The 16,824-nt window shown below is 37.0% G+C and overlaps 1 protein-coding gene across 4 annotated transcripts; it reads left to right on the plus strand.

The window, feature by feature from the left end:
- Positions 1-621: 621 nt before the first annotated feature.
- SE (C2H2 zinc-finger protein SERRATE (SE)) lies at positions 622-13,676 on the plus strand. 4 transcript variants are annotated; one of them, XM_020348752.3, is made up of 12 exons: positions 622-1,227; positions 2,334-2,461; positions 8,456-8,507; positions 10,153-10,227; positions 10,338-10,412; positions 10,547-10,594; positions 10,760-10,828; positions 10,921-11,721; positions 11,808-11,853; positions 12,167-12,420; positions 12,650-12,832; positions 13,266-13,676. In XM_020348752.3, exons 1-12 carry the CDS (start codon positions 830-832, stop codon positions 13,324-13,326), a joined length of 2,190 nt encoding a protein of 729 aa, XP_020204341.2. In that variant the 5' UTR covers positions 622-829; the 3' UTR covers positions 13,327-13,676. The 4 variants fall into 4 exon arrangements, with proteins under 4 accessions (XP_020204341.2, XP_020204342.2, XP_020204343.2 ...); XM_020348753.3 differs by having other exon boundaries at positions 2,337-2,461; XM_020348754.3 differs by having other exon boundaries at positions 622-1,209.
- Positions 13,677-16,824: the final 3,148 nt, after the last annotated feature.

Here is a 16,824-nt window from a genome sequence, read left to right on the forward strand (position 1 = left end):
AACAGTTGCCAACCACAATGATCTCCATGCATCAATTTGTGAAGACCTTGTTAGAGGTGCTGGAACGAAATTTAAAAACTGATCCACCTGCTGTGGAATCGGAGACGGGCAATTTATCCAACCAAGGCAAATCTTCCAAACCTTATGAACCACTGGGCACGAACAAAATAAATGGGAATCAGATTCCCTGTCTGATTTGCAGAGTACACTAAGTGATTGTTGATCTGATAAGGTTATATTCCTCTTCAATAGGTTGTCCACTGTAGGGATACCACCATTGATAACTCTCCATAGAAATATCAACGCCTTTGGTGGAGCCTTTATGGACCACAACCACTTAAACACCGAATTTTCCTCCCCAACTAAATTCTCTGACTGTAGCACTCTATATGCTGTTTTCACCGAAAACAAACCTGAAATCTCTGATTTCCAAATCCACATATCCGGTATATTAATTGGTGAACTCCACTCCCCTATCATCTGTCTAAAAAAAATGTGCTATATTTATGCTCTAAAAAAAATGTGCTATATTTATTTATCTAAAATAAAAATAAAAATAATATATTTCTAATTTATAGTTTTCTAATAATTTTAAAAGAAGATTCCCCTCACTCTATAGCCCTGAAAACTGCGCAGTGCGCACGTAAAAGAAACCATCCTGGTGTATGTGAAGAAGCTCCAATCACATCACAATCAACGCTGCGAAACAACACAACGCAAAACTCATCAACTTGCCCTACAAATCCCATTTCACGAAATTCCCTCACACATATCACATCTCTCTCACTTCCTTTCTCCCTTTTCGTAATTTAGGGTTTTGCAGATTTCAATGGCGGAAGTTATCAGCGTGCCTCCAGACTCCCTCGAAAAATCCCCTTCCTCATCCGCTCCCCCACCACCGCCGCCGCCTCCTCCCTCCAGCGCCGAAGACGACCTCCCGCCGCCTCCGCCGCCGCCGCAGCAGCATTACCCTCCCCGGCGAAGGGACAGGAGAGATGATAGGGATTTCGATCGCCCTCCCAACCGCCGCGGCGATTACTACGACCGGAACGCGTCGCCACCGCCGCCGAGAGACCGAGACAGGGACAGGGATAGGGACTTCAAGCGCCGCCGCAGCCCGAGCCCTCCCCACCGTGACCGGCGGTATTCTCCGGCGCGGCGCTCTCCTCCGCCGTATAAGCGGTCGCGCCGGGGGAGCCCTCGTGGCGGGTACGGACCTGATGATAGGTAGAATTTTGTGTTCATTCTGTGATTGTGAGAATTGAATGTCATGTGATTGATTAGCTTTAGCTACTTGCTGTGCATTTAGAATTTAGATGGGAGACTCTTGAATATGGAGTCAGTTGCTGTGTTAAACAATGCATAACTGCTATTTGGTTGAGTGACATTTTGTTTATAATGCTGCAATTTAGTTTTTAACTGGTGAGAAGGACAGGTATATGATTGATGTGACACGTGAGCAAGGTTTTAAATTGTGGTTGGGGTAACTGTCAAGATCTCTTTTGCAAGTTGCAATCTTTGATATAGTGGAAAATTGCGAACAAATGCACCTAATGCGGTGTGTTCTGTAGTCATGGACTGTTTTTTAAAATCTTGGATGTGAGGAAAGGAAATTTTAAGAGACAAATGTTTCTGACTTCTGGGGGACAGAAATTTGTGATTTTGTGCATTTTACAAAAAACTGTTTCATGCCTTTTAATATTTTTCTTTTGATTTATTTGATGTTGCAATTCTTGTTGCTAACTGGCTGTAGGGACACCATTTTGAAGAGAAAAGTTCATGTTAATCTGATTAATTTTCTTATTGAAGTCTTGTTGGAATCATGAATTTGTTGGAATTTGGGTGTTACTTCTTTGAATGATGCAATAAAAGTTGTAGTTATTGAGATATAAATGTTTGTACTTTGTATATCTTCTAGAGTTCTGATGTGGGCTACATGTAGTAGTAGTATGATACTAGTGTGAGGCCTAAGGGTATATTATCTGTTATAATTTCCTACATGCAATTGTTGAATGATATAAATTACTCTATTGTAACATGACTAGTTGAGGATGAATTGTTATATATGAAGTGATTTATGCTGTCTATGGTCTCATAGCATTTCAATTCTTTCTACGAGAAACACAAGACATGGAGGGATATTGTTCTTTACTTCTTTGTGTTATAATGGAAAAATCTTTGTGATAGCATGTTTAACATGTTTTTGCTTTTCTTTGCTACTTGAGCTTTTTCCTTTACTTCTATTTCTCTTTATTACCCTTAATTATACTTCATGCTTTATTCAAATCTTCTTTTAATTTTTATATTCATGTCACCTTATCATCTTATTGCAGCAGACATGGATATGATTATTATGGTGGTTATGAGCGGGGAACAGGTGGAAGAGGTGGTTATGCAGATGAGAAGTCCTATGGCAGGTTTGGGCCTCGTTCTGCAGGGGGGTACCAAAATGGGATTTCTGGTATGTCAATAGTTGCTAATAAGTACTAGGGTTTTTCCTATAGCCCATAAATCCCAATTTATCTCTGGCATTAGTTGTTATTATTTTATACTCATTACCTTGTACTTTTGAATAAGAAAAAAATATTTGCATAATTATTTATGATTTTCTTATTCTTACATTTTAGGATTTCTTTATTGCATGTTGTTACCTATTGGAATTTTTTGGTTGAAATGGTTTCTCTCTTTGCTCCCTACCCCCATCCCCAGAAACACGCACATACACACCCTGTATTTTTATAATATAGTAAATTACATGTACTATAGTAAAAATAAGAATTTTCTCAGCATAGCATTCTTTTTGTTTTCTCAAGTGTCTTGTATTTTTTTTTTAACAAATATTGACCTTTTAATCTTCAAAAAAAGAAAAGGAAAAGAGAGACAGCTTATATTTTCTGTCTGTCTGTGATAGAACTGGTACCAATTGAATATGGAATTCAGATTTAATAACAACAGAATGCTGGAACTTTATTAATCATAATATTGTCTCTTGAGACGAATTACAACTGGACACCAATAGCCAGCTACCCAAAACCTAATTCTTCCCAATCCTCTCCCCAATAGAGGTACAATATCCTCTATTTAAACTAAATCTAATAACTGAAAATAGATAACTAATCAAAACAAACTATTAAAAGATAAACCTAAAAAATAGATAAATTATGTAAAATAGATAAACCAAAGCTTTAAAATAAATAATGATAAAACAGATAACTCAATTCTGTTTGGCTAACTATTATCATTATTTTCCCTTTTGTGGCGCCTCCTATATACCTTAGTAATAGGAGGTTTCGGTTGAAGTCTATCAATACCCCCCCCTAAAAGAACCACCTTGTCCTCAAGGGGAAAGTGAGGAAAAGTATCTTGAATATCTGCAGCTAATTCCCAAGTATTGTTGCACGAAGGAAGTTGTTGCCATTTCACTAATACCTCCACCTGCCCAGTGTGTGATTCACGACACTCGACAATTTCCTCAGGTTGCACTTCCAACTCATGATCTTCATTTAGCATAGGAGGCAATGATTGAGGTTGTTGCTGCGGTTGGAGTGCCTTCTTCAGCAAAGACACATGAAAAACTGGATGAATTTTAGAATGAGCGGGTAACTCTAATTTGTAAGCAACCGCACCCACTTTACTAATAATTTGGAAAGGACCATAAAAACGAGAAGCTAATTTCTCATTGGGCCTCTTAGCCAATGAACGGAGACGGTAAGGTTGCAGTTTCAAATAAACCCAATCCCCAACCTCAAACTCCACCAATCGCCGATGTTTGTTAACATAAGAACGCATTTGATCTTGAGCTTTAAGTAAATTCTGCTTCAATTCCTGTAACATTTGATCGCGTTGCTCATTAAGTTGATTCACGGCTTCAACTTTAGAAGGGATGGTTCCAACCTTAATCAACAAAGGAGGTTCTATACCATACAGTGCCTGAAAAGGAGTCATCTTGGCAGAAATATGATAATTGGTATTGAACCAAAATTCAGCCCAGGGCAACCAATCTGGCCATTGTTTCGGTTTCGTACTAGAGAAGCAACGTAGATAAGTTTCAAGGCAGCGGTTAACAACCTCTGTTTGGCCATCTGTTTGAGGATGATAAGCGGTACTAAATTTAAGCTTAGTTCCTGACAATCGGAAAATTTCCTTCCAAAAGTGACTCAGAAAGAGCTGGTCTCTATCTGATATAATTGAAGAAGGAAAACCATGTAAACGGACTACCTCCTTAACAAAAACAGCAGCTACTTCTTGAGCAGAGAAAGGATGGCCCAAAGAGCAAAAATGAGCATATTTAGTCAAACGATCTACCACAACAAAGATAGTATCTTTCCCTTTTGTCCTTGGCAGTCCTCCAATAAAATCCATGGAAATATCACTCCAGACTTGAGCAGGAATAGGTAAAGGCTGTAACAGTCCCCCTGGAGCTAGAGTGTCATATTTATTCCGTTGACAAATATCACATTGTTGCACATACTTCTTAATGTCTCCTCTCATACCTTCCCAAAATAAGAAGCTAGCCACTCGTTTATATGTGCGAAAGAAACCAGAATGGCCGCCTGAAGGGGTGTCATGGCACTCTGCTATAATAGTGGGAATTCTGGGGTTAGTTTTGGGTAAAACTAATTTCCCACGATAATGTAATCTGCCCCTGATTAAGGTATAATCTGCATGTGAACGAGGATCAACCATTAAATCTTGAATAATGAGTTGTAGTTTAGGATCTTGTTGTACCTCATTGTCCCATTTATCCACTTCTCGTGATGCTAGGAGGGATAAAGCAGCGTACATTGCTTTCCTGGATAATGCATCAGCCACCGAATTTTCCCTTCCTGGTTTATATTGAATTTCAAAGTCCATTCCGATCAACTTGACAGCCCACTTGAATTGTTCTTCACTAAATAATCTTTGATCAGTAAGGAATTTCAGGCTTCTTTGATCAGTTCTAATAATAAAATGTCTGCCCAACAAATAATGGCGCCATTTCTGTACTGCTTGCACTAGTGCCATTAACTCCCTCTCATAAACTGACTTTAGTTGTGCTCTTTCGGATAACCCTTGGCTCCAAAAGGCTATTGGTTTTCCTCCTTGCATCAGTACGGCTCCTAAACCCTCACTTGAAGCATCCGTTTCTACTACAAATTCCTTGGAAAAATCAGGTACAACTAAAGAAGGCAGTTCGGTCATGGCTTTCTTAAGGTCTTGAAAAGCTAATTCGGCCTCTTCATTCCAATGAAATTTATCCTTTTTAAGAAGGTTAGTTAAGGGTTTTGCCAATTTCCCGTAGTCCTTGACAAATCTTCTATAATACCCCGTTAACCCAAGAAATCCCCTAAGGCTTTTAATATCCTTAGGTTTAGGCCAAGTACACATAGCTTCCACCTTTTTTGGGTCAGCTGCTACACCTCCTCCAGACACAATATGCCCCAAATATTCCAGTTTAGTCTGCCCAAAAGTGCATTTCTTCTTGTTAACTTTCAAAAGGTTAGCCTGTAACACCTCAAGAACTTGGCGTAAATGTGAAAGATGTTGTGATAAAGTCTCACTGTATACTAATATATCATCAAAGAATACTAGAGCAAATTTTCTGAGGAAGGGTTTAAGCATCTCATTCATGAGGGCTTGAAAGGTTGACGGAGCATTTGTGAGACCAAAAGGCATCACTAAAAATTCATAGTGCCCTTCATGAGTTCTAAAGGCTGTTTTCTCAACGTCCTCCTTTTTCATTCGAATTTGATGATATCCAGATTTGAGATCCAACTTAGTAAAAATAGTAGCTCCACCTAATTCATCCAGTAACTCCTCAATGATAGGGATAGGAAATTTATTGGGTATGGTAATTTTGTTCAAGGCTCGATAATCCACACAAAATCTCCACCCTCCATCTTTCTTCCTAACTAAAATGATGGGACTGGAATAAGGGCTGATACTTGGCCTTATTAATCCCGCCTCTAACATTTCCGAAACTAACTTTTCAATCTCAGATTTTTGATAATGAGGATATTTGTATGGCCTGAGATTTGGAATTTCAGCCCCCTCCTTAAGATGTATTGCGTGATCATGTCTACGATTAGGAGGAAGGTGGGTAGGGTCTTCAAATAACTCCCCAAAGTCTTCTAACAATCTTGAAACTGCAGCAGGGGTATTAATCTCGGTTGTTGGAATTTCTAGTTCCTTTCCATAATGAATAAGTAGACCCTCTCCTTCATCCTTCAAAACTCGCATAATAGCACTGAAGTTCATCTCTTCCTTGATTAGAGCAGGATCTCCAGTAATCTTGTGCATAATGTCCCCCCTCTTCAATGTGAGTTCCAGCCTCCCAAAGTCAGCCTTTATCTCCCCTAGACTGGCTAACCAATCTAGTCCCAAAACCACATCCACTCCTTTTAGGTTGAACAAATAAAAATCTTGAATAATGTCTAAATTCTGCATATGAATCAGCAGGCCTTTGCACTTTCCTCGACATCTAACCTTGTGTCCATCCCCCACTTCCACCACGTAAGAAGGAGTGTCTTCTACTGGTAACTGTAACTTCTCCACCAATTCTGTGGAAATAAAATTGTGAGAAGCTCCACAATCGATAAGAATAATGATTGACTGGGTTTGCAAATCTCCCCCTACTTTCCATGATTTAGCTGTCGTGAATCCAGTCATGGAGAAAAGGGATAATTGTAGTGACTTAAAACTTTCAGGCATAGTTAAGTCTTCTTCCTCCTCCTCGTTTTCCTCATCCTCACACATCACGATCATACGAAACTGTTTATTCTTGCAGCGATGCTCACGATGGTATGGTTCATCGCAACGGAAACATAACCCTTTCTCGTGTTTCTCTCTCATTTCTGCTCCTGTTAAGTATTTAAATTCTCTTCCCCTGTTACGAGACCCTTCTCCTGTCGTCTTGCCTCCAATATTGCCCATGGTATTCCCTGTTGAAGAATCCTCTATTTTCTTTCCAATTAAGGCTTTGGAATCAATCGTAACAACCTTACTTGAAGGGTTACTCCGAAAAAATCCATTCGATCTGGTGTAATTATTAATTGTCTTCTTGTTCAACACTAAATTTTTTTGTTCTACCATGATGGCTTTCTGGATAACTGCTGAAAGGGTAGTGAGTTCATATAATCTCACTTCCACTTGAATTTCTTCTTTTAATCCATTCAAAAAAATTCCCTTCGCAAAATCTTGGTTAATTTCCCTCAAGGCCCCCACGTATTTCTCAAATTCCTCTACAAATTCCTCCACCGTCCCTGTTTGCTTGAGAGACAACAACAATTCAAAAGGATTTTGAATCATGGATGGCTGGAAGTGCCTGATAACTGCCAATTTGAAGCCTTCCCAAGTAGGTGTTGGGTTGCATCTTTCCCACCACTAGAACCAACTCAAGGCTCTTCCCTCCAATGCAACCATGGTTGCTTGCATTCTTTCCTCGTCTGTGACCCCCTTTAGGCTAAAGTAGCGCTCCAATTTCTGGGTCCAGCCAAAAGCATCTTCACCCGCAAAAAATTGGAATTTCCAATTTGCGCCACAGTTCGTTGCCCTTATCTCTGGAGTTGTCGTGATCCCCACTGGCTATGTGGTTGTCTGTTTCGCCTGGCTGCACTCCTAATTTGGCAGCAATTGCCATGAGGAGTTCCTCGTTTTTCTTGGTCCTGGCTTCATTCAGTTCCATTCTAGTCCTCATCTCTTCCCTCTCTTGAGCCCATTCTTCCATGCTTCGCTCCATCCCTCGTGTGGTTACCATGCGCAGCTTTTAGAATCGTGGGTTTTTTCAGGGCACCAGATCGGTGCTCTGATACCAGTGATAGAACTGGTACCAATTGAATATGGAATTCAGATTTAATAACAACAGAATGCTGGAACTTTATTAATCATAATATTGTCTCTTGAGACGAATTACAACTGGACACCAATAGCCAGCTACCCAAAACCTAATTCTTCCCAATCCTCTCCCCAATAGAGGTACAATATCCTCTATTTAAACTAAATCTAATAACTGAAAATAGATAACTAATCAAAACAAACTATTAAAAGATAAACCTAAAAAATAGAAAAATTATGTAAAATAGATAAACCAAAGCTTTAAAATAAATAATGATAAAACAGATAACTCAATTTTGTTTGGCTAACTATATCATTATTTTCCCTTTTGTGGCGCCTCCTATATACCTTAGTAATAGGAGGTTTCGGTTGAAGTCTATCAGTCTGCCCCCACTATTTTTTGGTATTTATCTTACATTTAACACTTCTAATTTTTTTTTCAATTATTTTATTAAAATCTTAATTTTTGTTTATTAATGTTGATGTGGAACTATGGTTGTCCACTTAACTGAAAAACAGAACATCCAAACTTTTATTTAGCATCTACATTATGAGTCAACATTTTGTTTTTCAGATAAAGACAACATACCATTTATAAGCTTCTATATTTTTGACCTTGGTACTTACCTTTTGGATTTTGCAGATGTAGAATCTAATCGTGGTTATGGAGACATGTCAAGTGGTGGTTCACAAAGGTCAGCTTTATAATTTTTCTGTTATCCATATCTAATTAATAAATATTAGCTGTAATTTGTAGCTGATCTTGTACAACATAGAAAAGGAATTTGATTTGTTTGAAGGTACTTGAGTGTGAAAATATCATAGACATGCCAATATACTCCCATAAATGGTGACCCTTGAGAAATGAAACTTGGGGTTTTTGAAAACTATGCTGTTAAAGAGTTTTCAAATGCTTCTGGGAATATGTTAAACTTCACATTTGAAAGGGTGCCACAATTGAAACAATTTAACAGGCCAAGATGAGATATCCCTATTGAGATTATGGATGCTCTAAAATAGATTTGGTGTTGCTTGTCTTATATGTAAATGGTAAAAAATAGAATAAAAACAAGGTGTCATTTTTCTAATGGTTAGGAAAAACATCAACTAAAAATGAAAACATAAAACAAGCCAATCAGTTCCTTATATATATATTGGGTTACAACACCTCAACTGTGGAATTCTCCATCTCTTGTATGTCTAGATTTGTCATAGTTGACATTCTTAAAATTTTCATTATTACGAATGAAGGAAAAGATATATGACCGGAATAGTTCTGACTGCATTTCTTCATCGATATATTAGCCTATGACTTGAAACAATACATATTTCTACATCAGATTTTATAAAGCCACTTAAAACCACCTTTTCTTCACAGTTTTCCTGTCTTGATCAGTTGATATCCAATTTAAGTACCAACAAATTTTCTGGAGTAAATTTGAAAACTAGATTATTTACAGTTTTCCACCTTTCACCTGTAATTTGGATTCACCTTACCATGAAATGTTTGTGGGAGATCCCCAAGTCAAGCCAAAGATTTGTACTACATTATGCTATTGCCTTTGCACGCTCTTTAGCACATTGAAAAATAATATTGTTACCCTTAATAAAAGAGTTTTTCTGCATGCTATTCTTTTTTGTTTTGATTAGAAGTGAAATAGAGAGAAAAGAAATAAGGAAAGGAATAGAAAAGATAGGAATAGAATAGAAATTGAGTGGAAAAAAATGTGTTGTTTGGATGAATGGAAATAAGAAAAGAAGTGGATAAATTTGTCACTGCTTGTTTTAATAAGTTTAAAAGATAGTGCAAAGAAAAACAAATTATATAAAAAAACATTTGTATACTAATTAAAAAAATATATTTCATTATTTTTAACATAAAAATATCTATATTTTCAAATATTATTATATTTTTATTTATTTATTTATTTTTCATTTTGTTATTATTTATTTAAATTTCACAAATAATGCAGTGTGAAACTCCCACGTTAATTTAAGTTTCTTGTCCTCATCAACTAATGGTGTATGAACTGTTGCTTCAGGTGTAGAAACTGACAATTCTTGTCCATATTCCTTAAATTGCGACCTTTTCATGTCTTGCATTTTTTTCCTTTCTATCTATATTGGACAGTTGTTTCCTGTGTTCATTCCTGCATATCTACCCATGTGACATTTCTGTACCTAAGTGTCTTCACCTTTGAGCTTTCATGGTAAATAGGGAAAGTAACACATGATTATGTTATTGCTTGTTTAATGATTATATCTCGTCTTTATTTTACTCTGAAAATAGACCCTTTTGGGACAAAATGTTAACATTAAGAAATTTCTGAGTCATTCCAGAGAGGGGTTGATGTCCTATAAACAGTTCATTCAGGAGCTTGAGGATGATATACTACCAGCTGAAGCAGAGCGTAGGTAAGTTATGGAAAATAATATCTTTTTTGTATCATGTCTAAGCATTCAACTAACATAAGATTTTTGTGGGTTCTCATTGACAAATGACTTCTGACCAATTGATTTTCTAGGTATCAAGAATACAAATCAGAGTACATCTCTACTCAAAAACGAGCTTATTTTAATGCTCATAAGGACGAGGAGTGGTATATTTTTTCTTCCTCCTTAAAATTGTAGTTCAATATTTGAAATGTTTGCTCTGCAAAGCACAAGTTACCATATTTTTCAAGTTCAAGCGATCTAATGTTCTTTCCATTATCTGTTTTACTTTTTGTTGTAGGTTGAAAGATAAATATCATCCAACAAATTTGCTTACAGTCATTGAAAGGTGAGCTTTTATCAATCTTTCAGTTTTCTTAAGCATATTGTCCTCTTAATATTGGTGGCTCATTTTTTTTAATTTGTGGGAAGGTTACTAGATAGGCAAGTGGATTAAATTTTTCATCAAGACATCTAATTTGTAAATAATATTGTCTGGTTCATCATCTTTTAGGAGGAATGAAAATGCTCGACAGCTAGCAAAGGATTTTTTGCTTGATTTACAGAGTGGAACATTAGAACTGTACGTCCTTGTCTTTCTGTCTGCCCTTCCTCATGCTTTCACTATTCTTTACATCAATCAATTATACATATTTTGTATCACATTCAATGCAGAAATCCTGGTTTAAATGCCTCTATATCCAGTAAATCAGAGCAAGCTAGTGAGCCAAATTCCGAGGAGGATGCGGACACCGGAGGTAAACGAAGAAGGCATGGTAGGGGATCCAATAAAGAAAATGATTTCTCAGCTGCTCCAAAGGCTCACCCTGTCAGTTCTGAACCAAGACGGATACAAGCAGATGTTCAACAGGCCCAGGCCCTTGTTTGCAAGCTTGACTCAGAAAAGGGTATTGAAGATAATACTTTATGCAACAGTGATCCCAACAAAAATGATGATAAGGCTCACAGTGGATCTGTGGGTCCCATAGTAATTATAAGAGGCCTAACATCTGTTAAGGGTTTAGAAGGTATTGAGCTTCTGGATACACTCATTACATATCTTTGGCGGATTCATGGTGTAGATTATTACGGCATGATTGAGACTAATGAAGCAAAGGGCCTTAGGCACGTGAGACCAGAGGGGACAAGGCATGAAGAAACAGGTAAATCAGGGTCTGATTGGGAAAAGAAACTTGACTTATTCTGGCAAGGAAGGCTGAATGGTCAGGATCCCTTGGAAGTAATGTCTGCTAAGGAGAAGATAGATGCTGCAGCAGTAGAAGTATTGGATCCATATGTTAGAAAAATTAGGGATGAAAGGTTTGGATGGAAGTATGGTTGTGGAGCTAAGGGCTGCACAAAGCTTTTTCATGCTGCTGAATTTGTGCACAAACATCTGAAGCTCAAACACCCAGAGCTTGTTATGGAACAGACTTCCAAAGTACGAGAGGATCTCTATTTTCAAAATTACATGAAGTAAGTAATAATGATGGCTTACTTTGTTTTGGGTTTACTATTGCAAGTTTTTGTGAAATATCACTTATAGTGGCCTTTTGTTGCAGTGATACAGATTCTCCTGGTGGGACGCCCATCTTGCAGCAACCTCAGGTGAGCTGCTGATTTTGTTTACTGCATTAGTATATACCTAGAAAAAAGACATGTTAAAATGAAGCATGATTCAAAAGATTCAAAAAACTTTCTTTATGGTTGTGTTGTGAGAACCTTTTGGCATCTAGGTTTTGCTAGTAGTTTATTCCTAGTGTGGTATGTATGGCAAACATTGTGGTGAAGTTTTCAAAATTTCCTACCAATAATGTATTCTGAATGCCTATTAGTGTCAATAATCTGATAAATTAACCTTTGGGATTTATGGCTAAGGTTTGAGTCATATTCTCATGTTTCATCTTTTTCCAATTTTTAGAGGGACAGGCCTTTAAAACGAAGATTAGGTCTTGAGGGCCGATTGAGAGATGATCGTGGTAATCGGCGAGACCATGATCGGAATGACAGATTAAATGGAGATAGGCCTGATAATTCCCCATCTCATGAAAGGAAGGCACTTGAGATGGGAAACCATGATGAAACAATGTATGATTCATATGCTGGACCAGGTGTACCTCCATTTGCCTCAGATATACCTCCTCCACCAGTGTTGATGCCTGTCCCTGGTGCTGGGTAGGTTTCCCCTTCCTATTATCCTTCCACTTCACAATCTGACACACTTTGCTTAAGCGTGTTTGGATATATAGTCCAGAAGGATTTCGGATAACTTCTCGATTGAAATTAAAGATTATTTTCCAATAGAGAAGTCTTTTAAAACCCTTCTAGACTTGTATCTAAACAATTCTCTTAATATAAGACTTGGTTAGTGATTAACTGACAAATATAATTTATAACTCTACAGGCCTTTGGGACCTTTTGTTCCTGCTCCCCCAGAAGTTGCGATGCAGATGCTAAGAGATCAAGGAGGACCATCATCATATGATGCCTCAGGAAGAAAGATGCGATCTGGCCCTCATATGGGTGGAGCTGCACCAATAATTGCTGTTCCTCCAAATTTTAGACCAGATCCTCGGAGGATGCGAAGGTAAATGATATGCATGAACCCTTGTTTAGACAGTATAATATTATTTCTGTGATCTTTCATCTCATCTGGTAGTTCTCTCAAATAGCATTATTTTTTTGTCAGTACTTAGGCAATTTTTATGTCCCTGTTACTTTTCGGTGCTGAGCTTATTGGTCCGTAATCTGATATTTTGACAGTGCCTTAATTTATTGTTTGTGAAAGGGAAATTGGTTTGATAAAAACTTCTTTTTCCTATCCTCCTCAGTTATGGCCAAAGCTTTTGGAAAAGCACTTTGTAAGTTAGCCCAGTTTAGAAGCGTTTCCTAGATTCCTAGTAAACAGAAAGCATGCACATGCCACAGATGAATGAAAACATCAAATTTTTATTTGCACTTGATAGTTATGATCAAGTTAATTTTGACCTTTTATGATTTCTTGTTTTTCAATGGAGCAGTTACCAAGATCTGGATGCCCCAGAGGACGAGGTCACTGTGATAGACTATCGGAGTTTATAGGGTGTCATTTTGGTGGCCGATTATGCCATGGATAATTTGCTGGCTTCAGCCTCTATCTTTTCGTGTCATGGGGGATAGACTTTTAAATTGCACTGCAGTTTAGATTTAGTGTTAAATATTTGTTGAACTGAACTTTCTTTTAATATTATACTTAGGTCAGTGATCCGTAATTTTGTACGGAAGTCTTCCCATCACTGAATTGAAAGTGATAACATATAGCACTTAAAAAAAAAAAAAAAAGAATTTAGAAGAACCATGCATTTCGGTAATTATTTGTATCCTCGTGACGTGACGCCTCTTGTCACATTTCTTTCTTCATATTTATTTCTATTTCCTTCCCTCTTATCTCATTCCTTCCTCGATACTTGGAGTATATTTCAAGGGCTGTATATATTTCGTAATTTTTATCATCAGATTTATCTCACCCATACAGTTAATCGTGCATCTTCACGTTATTGTTTTCTCTTTCACCCTTTCTCTTCCTCCACCTCCTATCTATCATCGTGAGACTTAGAAAATTCACGCACGAGTGCAATATTTCAAGACACTCAGCTACCGATACTTATTGTCACAACTTAGTTTGCGCTCCAAACGTCAGATAAAAAAATGTCGTATCTGACCCACTCCACGACGATTGGCCAATGGAGTTCTTGCTCATGGAGTCTTAGAGCATTTCTAACAGGAGCAACTTTTTAGAGTTGCTTAGTGCATGAATATATGTGTCTGGTGGTCCTTATTGTGTTACATCAGCATTAAATAACTTTACACTATTTTTACTTCAACATTGAGTTTTTTCAAGCAATTTTAAGGAATTAAATATTTTATAATTTTTTAATGTTGAATTTTAATAAAATTAAGGTACATTTAAATTAAACTTTTTTAATTATTACATATGAAGTAAAATTTTATTTAATTTTAAAAAAATAATGTTTTAAATATGTAATAAATTTTTAATTTAAAAACAATGACATTTACATAATATATAAAAAAAACGTAACAATTGAAATACATACTAAATTTAAAATAAAACATAACAATGAAATTTTTAATATTTTACATTAAATTAATTTTTGTTATTTTCTATTCCAAAACATTGTCAAATATGTTCCACCAAATCTGCTTGAAGTTGTTTATGTTTGTCTCTGTTTTGAATCGCTGCTCACCTCTCAAAGTATGTATATCTGAAACTGGGATGGACACCTGAAGATACATCCAATGTCGACATTTCATTTCTAACAATATCATTAATCAATATGATTTTGATAAGTGTGTCGTTCATCCTCAACGATCATATTATGTAATATGATACATGCATAAATTATATTCTTCATGGTATGAGCATCCCAAAAACGTGATGGACCATGTATAATTGCAAATTGCGATTGAAGCACCCCAAATGCACGTTCTACATCCTTTCTGGTTGACTCTTGTCGTTTTGCAAATAATTTTCGCTTCTCCCCTTGTGGCGTTGAAATGGTCTTCACAAATGTGGCAAATTCTGGATAAATGCCATCCGCTAGATAGTATCCCATATCATATTGGGTTCTGTTGACAGTGAAATTCACCGTAGGAGCATGATCCCACATAACTTCGTTAAACACATTAGATGCATTTAACACAGTAATGTCATTGTTTGACCCTACAGTACCAAAAAAAGCATGCCAAATCCACAAATCTTGTGATGCAACTGCTTCAAGAATGATTGTCGGGGTTTGCATGATCACCTCGACAAAATTGACCTTTCCACGCAACAGGACAATTTTACCATTCCTAGTGCATACATTCAATTGAGCCTAATATACCTGGAAAGCCACGCACTGCTCCCATTTGTAGAAGTCGTTGTATGTCTTGGTTATTGGGCTTCCTTAGGTACTCATCCCTGAATATTGCACAAATACTTGATACAAATCGTTGTAAGCATTCCTTTTCCTTCTCCAATGATCACAGATCTTGCTCCTTGAGTGGACTTCAGAATGAAGTTGGATTAGAAGATGAGAGGAAAGTGTTTCCTAGACTAGGATGGAAGCATCCAAGTAAGAAAACCAAGAAGAAAACTCATGGCCAAGCTAGGAGAGAAGATTTCCCTAATGCTAAGGCTTAGAACTTGGTGACTTTGGGAGAGAACTTAGCTGAAGTATATTCATAAAATTCTCATATATCATCAAAGTGAATTTACAAAGGTGAGGATCCACTTAAATAGGCAACGGATTAGGAGTCTTGGCGCCAAACTCAAGCTACACATTTTGGCGCCTAGATTTGAATTCAAATTTGAAATTTCTAGTGCACTAGGTTTGAAAATTTGTTTTGGATTCTTTTGTATTTTCCTTTCTTCTTTTTCTAAAGTTTTTTGATTAACTTTTCCTCTGTTTTTGTTCTTTTTTCCAGCAAGCGAATTTTTCCAGGAATTGAATCCAAATCAAACAATGCACTAGAAGTAGATATATCACTTAACAATCCAAGAATTGACGAATTCAAACTCAAATATGTAAGCAGAAAAGCACACAAGCAAAGCACATATGGAGAAAGTGAGTCTCGGCCAAGCTAAAAAAAATGACTCAAGGTTGTTTTAGCACAAGTTTACAAGCATACTTTGAATGTTTTAGACATTTTTCAAGAACTAAACATGACTTAGACAAACTTTGGTTCAAAAATTTAAAAGGATCACATGCATATGACTCAAAATGATCGAATCAAGGAATCAAAAATGAACAATGACTAAAGTAAAATAAGATTGGCATAAGTTGAATCCTAACACCTTGTTGATTGCGGATTTGAACAAATTGCAATCAAACACTTGGATCTATCAAGAATTGTTTTCAAAAAATATAGATCCACAAAGGAGACTTAAGATATGACAATTTGAACACACAAAATCCAGAATCCAATCGGTAGAAAATTCTACTTAACCTCAAGGAAGCTAGCCATGCTCTTGATACCAAAAATGATGGAGTTGGCAAGTGAAGTGAAGAATTGTGCTTCCTTTTCCTTCTCCAATGATCACGGATCTTGCTCCTTGAGTGGACTCCAGAATGAAGTTGGATTAGAAAATGAGAGGAAAGTGTTTCCTAGACTAGGATGGAAGCATCCAAGCAAGAAAACCAAGAAGAAAACTCACGACCAAGCTAGGAGAGAAGATTTCCCTAATGCTAAGGCTTAGAACTTGGTGACTTTGGGAGAGAACTTGGCTGAAGTATATTCAGAAAATTCAAATATATCATCAAAGTGAATTTACAAAGGTGAGGATCCACTTAAATAGGCCACGAATTAAGAGTCATTGGCGCCAAACTCAAGCTAGACATTTTGGCGCCTAGATTTGAATTCAAATTCCAGCCCACATGTGCTTGGCCGTGAGTTTAGGTGCTCCTATGTATCTAGATTTAATTGAGATGGCATTTAGGGTTGATTTGAGTAAGCACATGTTCAACCACTTGTGGTGAAAAACATGTGACTCAAATGCAACTTAAATGACTTCCAAATTAAACCTAGTTTAACCTAATT

The sequence above is a fragment of the Cajanus cajan genome, chromosome 8, assembly GCF_000230855.2.
Source record: "Cajanus cajan strain Asha chromosome 8, NIPB_CcT2T_4, whole genome shotgun sequence".
Taxonomy (NCBI): Eukaryota; Viridiplantae; Streptophyta; class Magnoliopsida; order Fabales; family Fabaceae; genus Cajanus; species Cajanus cajan.